At 57.7% G+C, this 15,255-nt stretch overlaps 1 protein-coding gene across 1 annotated transcript; it reads right to left on the reverse strand.

Annotated features, from left to right (window-relative positions):
* Nucleotides 1-12,839: 12,839 nt before the first annotated feature.
* Nucleotides 12,840-15,249, reverse strand: SLC35E4 (solute carrier family 35 member E4). Its single transcript, XM_039725895.1, has 2 exons — nucleotides 14,711-15,249; nucleotides 12,840-13,434 (listed from the first exon to the last, which is right to left on the reverse strand). Exons 1-2 carry the CDS (start codon nucleotides 15,141-15,143, stop codon nucleotides 13,007-13,009), a joined length of 861 nt encoding a protein of 286 aa, XP_039581829.1. The 5' UTR covers nucleotides 15,144-15,249; the 3' UTR covers nucleotides 12,840-13,006.
* Between the last annotated feature and the right edge of the window lie 6 nt (nucleotides 15,250-15,255).

Below are 15,255 nucleotides of genomic sequence, written 5' to 3' on the forward strand. Positions count from 1 at the left end.
GATGTGTCCTCATGGAGCTCATCACATAACAGAGAAGAGCCCTTGAGACATGGAGAGCTGCTGCTTTTCTTGACAAGGACTCCAGAAGGGATCCCTGACCCTCCTGAAAGGCTTCCACATGCACTGCAGATATTTTGGAATGAAACCCATCATGAAAAGGATGTCTTTCCAAAGTTGAAGAGTGTCCTGACTGCTTTGTTTGAAATGTGCTGCTGCTCTCCAAGAAGGGCAGACTTGGACTTCCTGACAACCATCACCTGGAGATGGCATCAACTGGCCAGTGACTGTCACCAGAGTGCCCTATATCCAGTGTGCACAGCCTCCTTGAAGGGACAGCAAGTCCTTGTAACATCCAGGGATAGAGGAAGGAAAGGGGTGGAGCTGTGGGTCGCATCCAAACCTCCTCTAAAATAGGGAAAACTGTGGATCACTGCTGCTCCCTCCTGGATCTGGATAATTACAGACATTGCCGTCTTGCAGGAGGAGATGGGGGTGATGACACATGTCCAGAGCAGCCCTGACTCGTCCTGCAGCTCCTCACTGCTCCAGGCCAGCAGCAGCTCTTCAGCCAGGAAGAAAACTGGGTCACTTCGGGAGCTGGATGAAGCATCACCAAACCTGCGTCAATCCCACCTCATCCAGGATGTAGAAAAGCCTCAGATCTATTCTCAAACAATTCTCTGCCCTCAAACCCACCAGACTGCATCACTGCCTGAGCCAGAGGGGCCCAAGAATCCAAATTATGTGGGGCATGTCCGAGCAGGGGAGGGAGAGCCGGGAGCCCCTGGTACAGCCTGGGCACACTGTCCCCCACCGTTTGAGTCCAGCTGTTCCAACAGTTCCAACAGCAGGACTGTGACAGATACCTGAGGGTCAGCGACTTCCCTGGGCCCAGCTGGCCTCACCCACCACCCAAACCCCTCTCCAGGTGCTGAATCCCACTCCTCTGCAGCAAAGGGAAGCACAGCTCAGAGCGTAGGAGCTGGCTGGCTGATCTGCTTGGAAAACCATGATACACCCCAGCCTGGTTTGCCCAAATAATTTCTCTGTTCCTGCTATGACCTATCCCTGTGTGGGACCTGGGAAGGGACATCAAGGAAGGGCATGATTTAAACTGATTGTGAAATGTTGGTGAAAGAGCAGAAGCACACAATGAAGCCTTGCCGCAGGCAACAGCACCCCATCCTGTCAGCGCAGGGACAGTCCCCTCCTGCCTCGGTCCTTTGGCTGTAGCTTTACCTTGTGCTCTGGTGGGAACTTGGAGCTCTGGCACCACACCAAGCCCTGGAGGACTGTACAGGGCCAACTGATCCCTGGCCACATCCCTCCTGCAGCTTTGGCTGCTGTTCCCTCATTCCCATGTCACGCTGTCAGTGAGATGATGGTGTCTGTGTCCTGAACAGCTGGGAAGGAGTTTGCACTTCCCTGGCCCCCAGAGCCTGTCAGGAAGGCCCAGGCAGGGCACAGCAAAACCAGGGAGTCCCTGCAGTACAGAGCTGGCTGAAGGGATGAGTGTAGTGGGGTTGGTGTAAGCTCTGAGCTAAAGGACCCAACAAGGAAAACGGGAGGGCTGGAGGTGCTGGGCTGGCTCTGAGAGCTCCAGGCTGGAGCTGGGTGGCAGGAGCAGGAGTGCAGAGGGACACAGCCAGCTGTGGGCAGCTGTGGCACAGGAAAATGTCCCTGGGGCTATCAGGGCACTGAGACCAGAGTGTGTGAGTTTGGTCCTAATCTGTCTGCTGAGGCCAGAACTGAAATCCTGTGTCCAGTTCTGGGCCCTTTATGACAAGAGAGACCTGGAGGGGCTGGAGAGGGTCCAGGGCAGGGAACAGAGCTGGGAAGGGGCTGGAACCCCAGCAGAGGCTGAGGCAGCTGGAAAGGGGCTCAGCCTGGAGAAAAGGAGGCTCAGGGGGGACCTTGTGGCTCTGCACAGCTCCTGCCAGGAGGGGACAGCCGGGGGGGTTGGGCTCTGCTCCAGGGAACAGGGACGGGAGCGGAGGGAACGGCCTCAGGCTGGGCCAGGGCAGGCTTGGGGTGGATTTTGGGAAAATTCTTACATGCAAAGGGTGGTCAGGCACTGGCACAGCTGCCCAGGGCAGAGCTGGAGTCCCCATCCCTGGAGGGATTTTGCAGCCATGTGGATGTGGCACCTGGGGACAGGGGTCAGTGGTGGGAGAATGGTTGGACTTGATGCTGAGGGCTTTTCCAACTTTAATGATGCTGTGATTCCATGAGTCTGCAGCAAGTCACAACCTCCATCTCCCAGGGGAAAGCCAGCTGCTTCCTGGCTCTGCTGCGTGGGAGCTCGCAGGGCTCGGTGAGCACCGAGACCCAGCCCGGCTGTGCCAACAGCCCCGGCCTGCCCGGGAACAGCCCAGCCCCAGCAGCCCCAGAGGCCTCAAGGCCACGGGGCTGGGAGGGGGCAAGGAGAGGGCAAAGGGGAACAGGCATCACCCGGCCTTGGGGCTCTTCATCCCGGCGTGCTGCTGCTGCCAGGGCTGCCTGTCCCTGGGAATGCTGGCACCAAGGACAGCACCGAGCTGGGGGCCCGAGAAACTGGTGACAGGCTCCTCCGAGCACGGGAGGACGGGGAGGGCTCAGAGGGGCTGAGCGCTGGAACCTCCGCACAGAGGAGCTCTGTTAGAGCCCTGCAGCACCTCTGCCTCCACGGCAGGGAGGGGACACATCCCCCGCTCCCCCTGGGTGCTGCTGTGTGCCAGGAACCACTTGGGGACATCCCCTCCCTCAGAGGGCAGGGCGGGTGCTCTTTGGTTCTAATGCTCTCCTTTTCCCACAGCATCTTCCCAAAAGGAAAACCCCAGGGGTAGCCAGCGTGGGTCACCCCTAGGTGACAACCTCCAGGCTCCTCTCTAAAAACTTGTGACATTATTTGCTTTTTTGACATTTTGTTTTTATTCATCTCAATACATACTTGCTTGGGTTTCAGTCACGAAACCAGCTGGTGCAGGTGGACACCAGCCTGGCACTGGTGCCTGCATGACCAGAGATGTTCCCTGTCTCTCCTGTCCAGCAGCTGTCACAGTGAATCAGGGAATGGTTTGGGTTGGAAGGGACCCTCAATCATCCAGTTCATCTGGTGAACTGTCACTATGATATTTTATGAAAAATCCTTTGCTAGGATTTTTCTCTCCTGAGGAGCTGAGGGCCTCAGGAAAGAAATGTAAACAATAACTATCTGCTGCTGTAGAATTCAACAGGTACATTTGTGATTGGTGCATGTTAGTTGTTTCTAATTAAAAGCCAATCACAGATGCAGCTGCATCAGACTCTGAGAGTCACAAGATTTTGTTATGCATTCTATTCTTGTTCTTTCTAGCTGTCTGATGAATCTTTTCTCTCTGTTCTTTTAGTATAGTTTTAATGTAGTATTTTAATGTAATATATATAATAATATAACAAACCAACCTTCTGAAACATGGAGTCAAGCCTCGCGTCTCCACACATCGGGGGTTCCCAGCAGGTGAACAGCAAATCCTCATTTTCCTGGACAAACCCCACAGGCAAAAACTGAGATGAAGAAGGAAGGATCTGTCCATGGAAAGGAAAGAATGCAGGGCAGATTTATCACAGGTGGGAGGAGGACAAGAACGTACCTTAAATACTCTGGAAAAGTAAGACTTGATAGATCTCTGGTTTGAAGCCAATTCAGGTGCCAAAACCCTGATTTTCCATGCTGTGTTTCTAGAGCCTTGCAGCACCTGAATTATGTCTATGGAGAGTTTGGGGAAAGTTTTGTGCTTCTTTAAATAACAGTTTTAACAGTAAATAGAGAATTTATTGCCAAGGCCTGATGGCTCCTGATTTTTGTGTGCTGAGATGTGACTTGCCTGTGCTGTCTGGTGTCTGAGCTATGCCACTCCCATCAGTTTTGAGAATTCCCTTCAGAAATCTCAGCTGAGGCACACAGTTTGAAGGTACTGGGCATTTTTCAATCCAGTGAAGGAAGCACTTGATTGAAGACGTGACGTGATTGAGGACGTGGAAGCAATCTTCCAAGGTCCAATTATTCCCTCAAGGTCACTGGGAAGCATAAAAAATAAGCAGCTTCATCTCAAGCAGAAAGGGTTTATGTTATGAAATCCAAACACTGCCATGGTGTCTGGAAAACCAGGACACAGAGTCATGGAATCTCCTGAGCTGGAAGGGACCCACAGGGATCATCCAACCCAGCCCTGTCCCTGCCCAGACCCCCAACAACCCCACCCTGTCCATCCCTGGCAGTTCTGTCCAAAGGCTCCTGGAGCTCTGGCAGCCTCGGGGCCGTGCCCATTCCCTGGGGAGCCTGGGCAGTGCCCAGCCACCCCCAATACACAAGCCAAGGAAAATCTCCATCCCTTTTGTATCATACTCCCATTCCCTCACAGGACAGCAGTCCCTTGAAGAGGAGTTTCACTCCTGCAGCTGCCCCACAGAATTCACAGATTCACTGGGTTCAGATCAAGTCCAGCCCAGCCCCAACACCTCACCTAAACCCTGGCCCCCAGTGCCACATCCAGGCTTTGTTAAACACATCCAGGGATGGTGACTCCACCACCTCCCTGGGCAGCCGTTCCAGAACTTCATCACCCTTTCTGTAAAAACATTTTCCCAATATCCAACCTCTATCTCCCTTGATATAGATTGAGACTGTGTCCTCTGGTTCTGTCAGTTCCTGGAGAAAGAGCCCAACCCCACCTGAGCACAGGCACGTTTCAGGAGCTGGAGAGAGTGATAAGGTCACCTCGGAGTCTCCTTTTCTCCGGGCTGAGCACCCCCAGCTCGCTCACTGCTCCCTCCCAGCCCAGGCTCTCCAACGAGCCCATTCCCATCAATTGAAAAGGGCAGCAACACCAGAGGGGTTGCACTGGTTTATTGCTGTAAAAGAAGCGCTGAGTTCCTAAAGCTCCTGTGTGCTGGAAGCCGGGGCACGGCCTGCAGGAGGAGCTCTCTGGACGTGTCACTGGGTCGCTTCTTTGTCGGCAGCTCCTGCCTGTTCCGAGGGCTTCCCTACACCCGCAGGGAAACGGGAGGGGGCACCGGGCACCTTCCCACTCCTGCGATCGAACACTTCCAGGGATTTTTTAAACTGTTCGGCTGTCTTCTTCCTCCATGCCATCTTTCTCTCCTGTTCTTTCAGAAACTGCTGCCGTAATTGTTTGTAGAGACGATGGGTTTTCTTTTTGGCCTTGTCAAAGTTTTTAACCTTTGTGAGAGCAAACGTAAGACTTTATTGCCACTCTCCTACCATGAAATAAAGAACTCCAAAGTGCTGCTTGTCTTCAGGAAGAGACAGATCCCACTACATCCCTCACTATGGCCAAGGTGATCTCCGAGCAAAAAGCTCCAATATACATAATCACAAAATCACAGAATCACAGCATAGTTTGGGCTGGAAGAGACCTTAAAGCTCATCTTGCTTCAATCCATAGGGACACCTTCCACCAGACCAAGTTGATCCAAGCCCCCCAGGGATCCAGGAGCAGCCACAGCTCTGGGCACTCTGTGCCAGGGTCTCTCCACTCTCACGGGGAAGAATCTCTTCCCAAAATCCAATCTAAACTTATTCTCTTCCAGGGTATCATTGGAACAACGTCTGAGTCCAGGTTAGGCCCGTGGCCAATGATGCCTGTAGTTTATTCCAAACCACAGGTGACTTGGAGAGCTGTGTCCTGAGCTTGGGATGGAGGCACAACCACTCGTGTCAAAGGTGGCCCAAATCCAGGAATTGCCTCTCCCATCCATTGGAGAGAGCCTTGGCACCTCCTCCTGATCCAGCTAAAGGCCTCCTTGTGCCACAGGGGTCCATGAGTTTTGTCCCAGGGGAGAGGAGACCTCACCTGCTCCTCCAGGAGCTGCAGCTCATGGGCACTGGTGTGGCTGCTGGATGTGGGCAGGGGGTAGTCCAAATCAAGGTCCCAATCTGCAGGGCTGCTCTGGGTGAGAAAGGGCTTCATGTCAGAGGGCCACAGACCAGCTCTGGGAGTGTGAGGGTTCCCCAGCCCCAGGACAGTGTGAGGGTTCCCCAGCCCAGTCTGAGGGTTCCCCAGCCCCAGGACAGTGTGAGGGTCCCCCAGCCCTGCACCGGGGCCTGCTGATCTGCTGGCTCTGGGGTGGTGCAAAGAAGGTGACACGAGGCCGTGTTTGGCCCTGCTTCTCCATGACCCCTGTCTCTGCTCTTGGTGGTCAGTTGTTGTCATGGTGACCTTGGCAGGTGGCCTGTCAGGAGTCCCCTCCAAACTCTGCCTCGGTGACACAGGGGTCCAACAGCTTCTCCTGCCCTTCATCCACTGCACCAGCACCATCCCTGATGTCTGCCTGGGGTAGTGACAGGCTCTGTCCCCACATGGAGCATCCGTGTGTCCCCCGAAGGACACCCCCACTGCCTGCATCTGCAGCTGCTGGGCTCAGTGACAGCCAGGACCACGGCGTGGGGACACAGGGGGTGAGTCAGTCCCACTGGCTGCTTGGCCTCAGGGAGCACCCCTCCAGCACACTGTGCCTGTGGGAATAGAACCACAGAACCATGCAATCATGGAATGGTTTGGATTGAAAGGGACCTTAAAACTCATCTTGTTCCACCCCCTGCCAGGGCAGGGACAACTCCCACTGTCCCAGGCTGCTCCAAGCCCTGTCCAGCCTGGCCTTGGGCACTGCCAGGGATCCAGGGGCAGCCACAGCTTCTCTGGGCAACTTGTGCCAGGGCCTCCCCACCCTCACAGGGAACAGTTTCTTCAAAATATGCAGTCTAAACCTACTCTCCTTCAGTCTGAAGCCATTCTTCGTTGTCCTGTCTCTCCAGACCATTGCCCAAAGTCTCTCTCCATCTTTCTTTCTTTCTCTCTCCATCTTTCTTGTTGGCTCCCTTCAAGTACTGGAAGGCTGTAATTAGGTCACCCTAAAGCCTTTTCTTCTCCAGGCCAAGCTATCCCAATTCTCTCAGCCTTTCCTCACAGCAGAGCTTCTCCATCCCTCTGCTCATCCTGATGTCTCCTCTGGACTCTCCAGCACCTCCAGGTCCCTCCTGTGCTGGGCCCAGGACTGGGGCAGCTCTGCAGGTGGGGTCTCACCGAGTGGGGCAGAGGAGCAGAATCCCCCCTCCCCTGCTGCCCACCCTGGGGCTCAGCCCAGCACACGGTGCCTTTCTCCCAGGTCCAGTCCTGCCACCCCAGCACAGAGCCCAGGAGCAGCTCCTGGCAGCAGGGTCAGGCCAGTGCCAGGTCCAGCACCAGCAGATCCGGATCTCAGCTCTGCAGCCAGGATGGTGCCCCATGTTTATGGAAATGGACTAGGAGAAACTCTGCTGCTCTGAGTACAAACAAGCTGTTGTGACCTCTTGGCAAGAAATCCAGGGAAAGCCAGCAGCAGTTCTTCCAGAGCCATGCTGGAGGGCTGAAAATAAACTCACATCTGAGGAGCTGGAACATGAAGTCTGTGCTGCTGAAAGTACAGAGGATTTGAGATACCCCAGCGAGTAGTGAATTTTGCTATTAATAAAATCAGCACAGTTTTCACATCTCATTTGTACCAGGGCCTTGACAGGCACTCCGAGACCACCACGTGTTCAGGGAGTGTTGTTTTATTCCAGCACAAAATGTGCTGCTGAGGCAGGACAGCAACTTGCTGTGAGTCAGGAGACTTGGAACGTCACCAACACTTGTTTTTCCTAGCTGGGATACAGCTCTGGGCTTTGAGACAGCAACTCAAAGGCCCGTCATCTGCTGCCTTCCAGAGAGGGAAGGAAGAGCACAGGCCCCAGCATCTCTGGTTGGGAGAGACCCAAAGATGTCACCTTTCTCTTCCCCAACTTGATTGCCACAACTCTTTTTCAGGAGTGCTTGGGAGATCCATGGTTGTTGTCCCTGCCCATGGCAGGGCACTGGAATGAGATAAACTTTAAGGTATCTTCCAGCCCAAATCATTGCATGTCTTATGATTTCAGCAAGCTGCTCCTTGATTGTGAAGAACCCCAATCCTTGGTGGGGTCCCATAGCCCCAGCAGATGTGAGGGGCTGGAGCCAGCTGGAGGTCAGGCTCTTTTCCCAGGGAATAAGAGACAGGACAAGGGAGATAGCCTCAAGTTGCTAGCAACTCGAGTTGCACCAAGTGAGATTTAGGTTGGATATTAGGGGAAAATTCTTCATAGAAGGAGTGGCAAGGCATTGCAACAGGCCGCCCAGGGCTGTGGTGGAGTCCCTATCCCTGTAAATGTTAAAAAAAAAGTATGTGACACCTGGGGACATGGGTTAGTGCTGACTTTGCCAGTGCTGGGGGAACAGTTGGACTTGGTGATCTTAGAGAGCATATCCAACCTTAACCACTCCATCTTTCTCTGATTCTAAGACTTTTAAAATGTCTTCAAGCTCCTGTGATTTCATCTTTTAGAAACTCAGCTACTCAGCCAGGAGGCTGCTCAAGGCAGGGCAGGAGCCTGTGACACAGAGCCAGCAGTGAAGTCACCAAATGGTTAAGGACAAAGCCTGAACAGGATTTTGGGTGCTGGAACAGAGGCTGTAGGGCTGGAAGGGAGCCTGAGGGGTCACCCTGTCCATCCTGGCCTCCAGTCTCATTTGGGCAGCTTCAAATGCCCTCAGCTCTCTGGGCTAGGCTGTCCTACAGAAAGAAAAAATGCAATCTTCCTACATCTACCCTAAAAAAGGCTTTGCCATAATTCCAGCTCCATACCCAGGACAGTCCCTGACACTGTTTGAGGACTGGGATGTGGTAGGTTTGAGAGCACAGCCCAGCATGTCCCAGAAGGATGTCGTTTCCTGGCTCAGGCTCCCCAGCTTAGCAAGTGTTTGTCCCTGCTGCAGATCCCAAATCCCGCTGTGCCAGGGCAGACAGGCTCCAGGGCAGCAGCTAATCCCCATCCTGAAACAGAGATAATTTCCACCCTGTGCTCCCAGGCACACAGTAAATGCAGCCTGGATTTCCTCTCCCCTGCATGGGCACACGCTGCTTCTGCTCCAGTGCCACCCCAGCACGTTCCATCGCCACTTCCAAGGAGGGTTCAGCAGCGGTTCAGCAGCAGATCCATGAAAACTGTCTGGCACAGTGCCATAACTACCCTGTCCCACTGAACTCGGGTTTATTTCTCCCATCTTGGACTTTCACACTTCACCCAGAGCTCCTTGATGGAGAAGGACTTTGAGCAAGGGCGTGGAGGGACAGGACACAGGGAATGGCTTCCCACTGCCAGAGGGCAGGGATGGATGGGATACTGGGAAGGAATTGTTCCCTGGCAGGGTGGGCAGGCCCTGGCACAGGGTGCCCGGAGCAGCTGTGGCTGCCCCTGGATCCCTGACAGTGCCCAAGGCCAGGCTGGATGGGACTTGGAGCAACCTGGAATAGTGGAAGGTGTCCCTGCCCATTGCAGGGGATGGGATGAGATGACCTTTAAATTCCCTTCCCACCCAAAGCATCTCGTGATTCCATGATTCTTTGTCAGCCAGCACCTCCAGGCATGTGGAGATGCCACCCCTCCCTCAGAGCTGTGACCCCTCCTCACAAGGAGCCACCCCTCCCTATGCCCATGTGAGTGCTGTGCCACAGCTCCCTGCTCCAGCTGGGCTGCTCCTGCCCTGTGCCAGGGGCTGCTCTCCAGGAAGGTGACCCATCTGCTCCCTTCCCAAAAACCCCAGGGCTGGGCTGCCTTTCTCTCATCCAGCTTGGCCGGAGCAGCACCGGGCTCAGCACATGGGCAGCTGTCAGTGTGGTGGGAAACCCAATCCTTCCTGGGGCCGGAGCAGAGGGATAACAGCAGGCTGAGATCATGGCCTGGAATACCCGGAGGGAGAGTCACCACTGCCAGCCACCCCTCCCACCACTGCTGGGCTTCCCACGGGCAACACAACCCCCAGTCCCAGCAGGAACGCTGCTCTTGAACCCCCAGCTGCTGTCACCACGGCACAGGGACACACACGGCCACAAGCGGCCCTGCTCCCTGCAGGGCACCGCGAGCACCACACGGCACCGGCTCCAAGGTGGGAAAGGCAAAGCCATGGATGGAGGCAGCATCCAGGCAGCCCCCAGTGCCAGCAAGGGACAGGGACAGGGACAGGGACAGGGATAGGGATAGGGACAGGCAGGCAGTCCCTGGGGCAGGGCTCCTGAGCCGCCCATGCTGCAGGTGGCAGGTTTGCAGGTCTCACTCCTCCTTCCAACACTCCCCGCTGTGAAAAAGCCTCTGGAATGTGAGCGCAGAAAGCAAACACACTCCTGGCCCGAGCAGGGGCCGCTGGCTGATGGCTGCGGGCCCTTTGTGTCCCTTTTGGGATGGGCACCACTCCAGCCGCACCTGGGGCACCTTGGCAAAGGTGGCAGCAGTGGTGGCACGCTGGGCACACCCCGGAGAGCTGCCCACGCCTCACCCGTGTGCTGGGAAGGAGCCATTCCACAGGTGCTGCTGGAAGCGGCCCCAAATCACTGCCTTGATAATGGAAAAAAATCGCTGTTTGGGCAAGAGGGCGGGAACCAGTGGGGATTTTCCGGGGGAAGCGGAGTTGCGCTTTTGTGGTCAAGTGAGTCACCAGGCTGAGAGGAGTGGAACAAGCAACACATGGTTGACTTTTGGGGCTGTCCTGTGCAGGGCAAGGAGGTGAGCTCGATGATCCTTGTGGAATATTCCATAATTCCATGACTCAGGGGACAGGATGCTCCAGTATCATGGCACCCCAGGGCAGGGCAAAGCTCCCAGCCCTTTTCCAGACACTTGTGGTCAGTGACCGCTGTCTGTGTCACTGCATCCCTCCCATGGCCTGTGGGGTGTCCCAGTGCCAGCCCTGGGGCTGGCAAACCGCAGCTGTCTCTGCTGGAGCTGGAGATGGTGGACACAGATCTGCAACATCCCGAGGCACTTCTGTGCCTGCGCTGGGTGCTCCTCCCTTCCTTCCTTCTTGGCCAGGAGATCGCTGGGAGCCAAGGGTGGAGTACAACAAAAATAGAGCTTTATTTTGGGACAAGTGCAATCGGAGCTGGGTCCTTCGGCCCCGGCGTGGAGATACAAGTGTGGCAACAGCCACCATGGACCCCGGCAGCGGTGCCAGGCACACACACCGGGTTGTCCTGTGCCATGGTGAGCATGTGCTGTGTCACAGCCCAGCACTGTCCCGTGTCACAGCCCACCACTGTCCTGGAGCGATGGCAGCTGGTCCAGGCTGCTCCCGTGCCCTCGGCTGGGCTCTCCCCTTCTCTGCCACGGATGCCAGTCTGCAGCGAGCTGGGAGGCGTGGGGACAGCTGTGGGGGCTGAGGGGCGTGGTGGGGACAAGGACAACATTGGCAGCACCACCGGCAGCCCCGCGGGATTGTCACGACACGCTGGGGATGGGGACAGGAGAGGGGACACACCCGCCCTGTCCTGGCCGTTCGGTTCGGCCACGAGAACCGAGTGTACACAGAGCCAGGGGCCACTCCAGCCAGCAGAGCTCAGTAGTGACACACTCACACACAGACAGACATACAGACACACATATCTGTTTGCCCAGGGGGGACAGCAGCTGGATGCACAGAGCTGTATCCAGAGCTGTGCCCAGAGCCACGTCCCTGGGCGTGCCCAGCCCGTGTGTGCACGCGTGCAGAGCCAGTGCACAGCGGTACCTGCCAGCAGCACACACCTGCACACACACACTCATGGAGCTGTGCACGCCCAGCCTGCACACACCAGCACACGTGTGCCACACAGACACTGCACAGACCTGTGTACAGCCCGTGGCAATGCACACGTGCCCACAAGCACGAGACCTGCTTCCACACAGAGCTGTGCACACCCACGTGTGCAGTGTCATACACATCAACACACGCACGTCCCAGGCAGGGCCATGCTCACACCTGCAGAGCCTGTGCACACTCACAAGCACAGAGCTGTGCACAGACCCACTCACACCCACATGTGCAATTCCACACAGCAGTGCACACATCACGTGTGCACGTCAGCACGTCCATGTGCACAGTGCTGTGCACACCAGCACACCCGGACACTGTGCAAAGCAGGACGTGTGCACTCACTTCTGGGCACACCAGAAAACACACGTGCACACAACCATGCACACTGCCACGCGTGTGCACCTCAGCAGCTGTGTGTGCACACAGAGCCATGCACAGTGACACACACGTGCACAGAATCACACACACTGGCACAGAGTCACACACTCTGGCATACACATGCACAGAGGAGTCACACACACTGGCACACAGGTGCACAGAGGACTCATACACACTGGCACATGTGTACAGAAGAGTCACACACACTGGCACGTGTGCACAGAGGAGTCACACACACTGGCACACAGGTGCACAGAGGACTCATACACACTGGCACATGTGTACAGAAGAGTCACACACACTGGCACGTGTGCACAGAGGAGTCACACACACTGGCACACAGGTGCACAGTCACACACACTGGCACATGGGTTCACAGTCACACACACTGGCACACCCGTGCACAGTCACACACACTGGCACATGCATGTGCACAGTCACACACACTGGCACACCCGTGCACAGTCACACACACTGGCACACGCGTGCACAGAGTCACACACTGGCACACATGCGTGTGCACAGTCACACACACTGGCACACCCGTGCACAGTCACACACACTGGCACATGCGTGTGCACAGTCACACACACTGGCACACCCGTGCACAGTCACACACACTGGCACATGCATGTGCACAGTCACACACACTGGCACACCCGTGCACAGTCACACACACTGGCACACCCGTGCACAGTCACACACACTGGCACACAGGTACACAGTCACACACACTGGCACACCCGTGCACAGTCACACACACTGGCACACATGTGCACAGTCACACACACTGGCACATGCGTGTGCACAGTCACACACACTGGCACATGCATGTGCACAGTCACACACACTGGCACACGCGTGCACAGTCACACACACTGGCACACCCGTGCACAGTCACACACACTGGCACACGGGTGCACAGCGCTCCCCCGGAGCCCTCCTGGCCCCGATCCCCCCGCGGGTCCCTACTCGTGGCGCGGGTGCTGCCGCAGCCCACGCAGGCCCCAGCAGGCGGCCAGGAGCCGGGGCTGGTGGTACAGCACCATCCCTGCCAGCGTCAGCGCCACGCCGGCGTAGCCCAGCGTGCCCAGCCGCGTGCCGAACAGCAGCCACGACAGCAGCAGGTTGCCCACCACGGTGAGGCTGCCCAGGAGGTGCAGCGTGAGCGCCGAGGTGAGCGACAGGAGGCAGGAGGTGGCCAGGTTGTAGAGGACGGAGCCCAGGCAGCTGAGCAGGACGCAGCCCCAGAGCGCGGCGTCGGGGCGGAGGACGCCCTGCCAGGACGGGCCCAGCTCCAGCGCCACGGCCGCCCCGAAGAGCAGCACGAAGCTGGGCAGGGACGTCAGGCCAAGCAGGGACAGCGCGTCCAGACGGTCCTCCTGCAGCAGCACACCTGGGGGGACAGGGGGACAGTCAGGGGGACATCCCACGGGAACACCCACCCGCCGCAGGGACACCCAGCACCCACAGGAGACACCCAGCCACAGGAAACAAATCCCGAATGTCACCGGGAAGGGGAAAATGGGGAGGGGGGGAGTTCCTTCCATGGGCTGGAGGTGCCCTGGTTTGCGGGGGTCCCAGTTCAGAGGTTTCCTGGTTTGGATGTGTCTCTGTTCAGGAGTCCTTCATTTCTGGGATTCCTTGGTTTAGGGGGTGTCCCACTCTGGGGATGCCCTGATTCCGAGGGTGTCTGCTTCCAAGGCTGCCTGTGTTTGGGAGGGTTGGACAGGGCAGCTTTCCCAGCCCGTTGAAGAGCGTTTGTCCCCATGTCCCCCCCTCCAGGTCATCTGAGGACAGCAGGCACAGCACGGCTGGCTGCCACACACAGACAGACATGCCCCTACCCTCCCCAGGGCCACTATCCATGTCCCAGTGGTGCTAAAAAGGTGACAGGGCAGTGGCACGATGACCAGTGGCGTCCCTTGAGGGGCCACAGCACCCCAGTACAGCCAAGGAAACCATAGGGTGGGCACAGGGCCCCATGCCAGAGCCCATCCCCACGGTGCCCCAAGTCCCAGGCTCAGGGGAAACGCTCCCTTGCCAGCCACACCCATTCCTGGTGTGGAGCTGGCTCCTCACTGCCATTGCCAGGGACACCACGGCCCGGGTGGCACTGTGGCCACCGAGTCCCCGGGAAGGGGGAACTCGCAGCAAGTCCAGCAGCCCACAGGGATGGGACAGGCTGGGTGAGCCTGAGCCAAGCGAGGGCACTTCCACCTGCCATGGCCCAAGGACACCACAGGGACACCGATGGTGTCACCACCGACAAACTGAAGTCATGGCACCTCAGGGTTACAAGCATGACACAGCCCTGAGAGGGTCCAGGGTGGCTCTGGGGTGATACAAGGACAACAGGCACAGCAGGTGGCACCGGGACTGGGGTGAAACTGGGAGCCAGAGTGTCACCATGGTTGGGGTGACACTGTGGCCAAGGTGGGCAGGCAGTGTCAGAGCACAAAGGTGGCACTAGGGTGACACCAGTGACAGGGTGGGGTGGCATTTGGGCTGGGGTGACACCAGGGTGCACAGAGGGTGGCAAGGCAAGCAGGGAGAACCCCCAGCACTGAGAGTGGCACCGAGGTGACAGCAGCACCCCTGCACTCAGGGGCCGTGCCAGGGCCAGGCAGACATGCAGGACAGGGACAGGGACAGGGACAGGCGGCACTTACTCTGCTGGATGGACTTGAGGGCGCGGAGCACGGTGGCGGCCAGGAGGAAGCCGCAGCCGGGCTGGGAGAAGCAGAGGCCGCCGGCGATGCTGCAGGCGGCCCCGGCACACACCGGCCCCATGGCCCAGAACTGCAGCGGGTGCGGCCGCCGGCCCCCCAGCAGCCCCAGCAGCAGCGTCACCAGCGGCGTGGTGGTGGCCACGGCCTGGGCCACGTCCAGCTGCACGTAGCTCAGGCCCAGGTTGCCCAGGGCCACGCTGCTGCAGAAGGTGAGGCTGAGCAGGTAGATCCGGGCGCGGGGCCGGGGGCCGGGGGCCCGCGCCCAGCCCAGCGGGTAGCCCACGGCCACGCCGGACAGCATGTGCAGCGCCGAGAGCAGCAGCGGGTAGCGGAACCCGTGCGCCGCGAAGATCCACTTGTTGAGGCCGGCCATGGTGGTGCCGGTGCCCAGCCAGGCCAGCACGCTGAGGGTCAGCGGCAGCGCCGGGCCCGGCCCCGGCCGCCCTCCGCCCGCCTGCCCCGGGTCGGGCTTCCAGGGCCGCGCG

This window comes from Passer montanus, unplaced genomic scaffold, assembly GCF_014805655.1.
Source record: "Passer montanus isolate IOZ18808 unplaced genomic scaffold, ASM1480565v1 scaffold57, whole genome shotgun sequence".
NCBI lineage: Eukaryota > Metazoa > Chordata > Aves > Passeriformes > Passeridae > Passer > Passer montanus.

Bases quoted from the DNA above. Each gene is read 5' to 3' on its own strand.
- SLC35E4 (XM_039725895.1), bottom strand. From the start codon at position 15,143: ATGGCCGGCCTCAACAAGTGGATCTTCGCGGCGCACGGGTTCCGCTAC. The intron at 13,435-14,710 runs GTAAGTGCCGCC...CTGTCCCCCCAG, and splicing joins CCTCAAGTCCATCCAGCAGA to GTGTGCTGCTGCAGGAGGAC.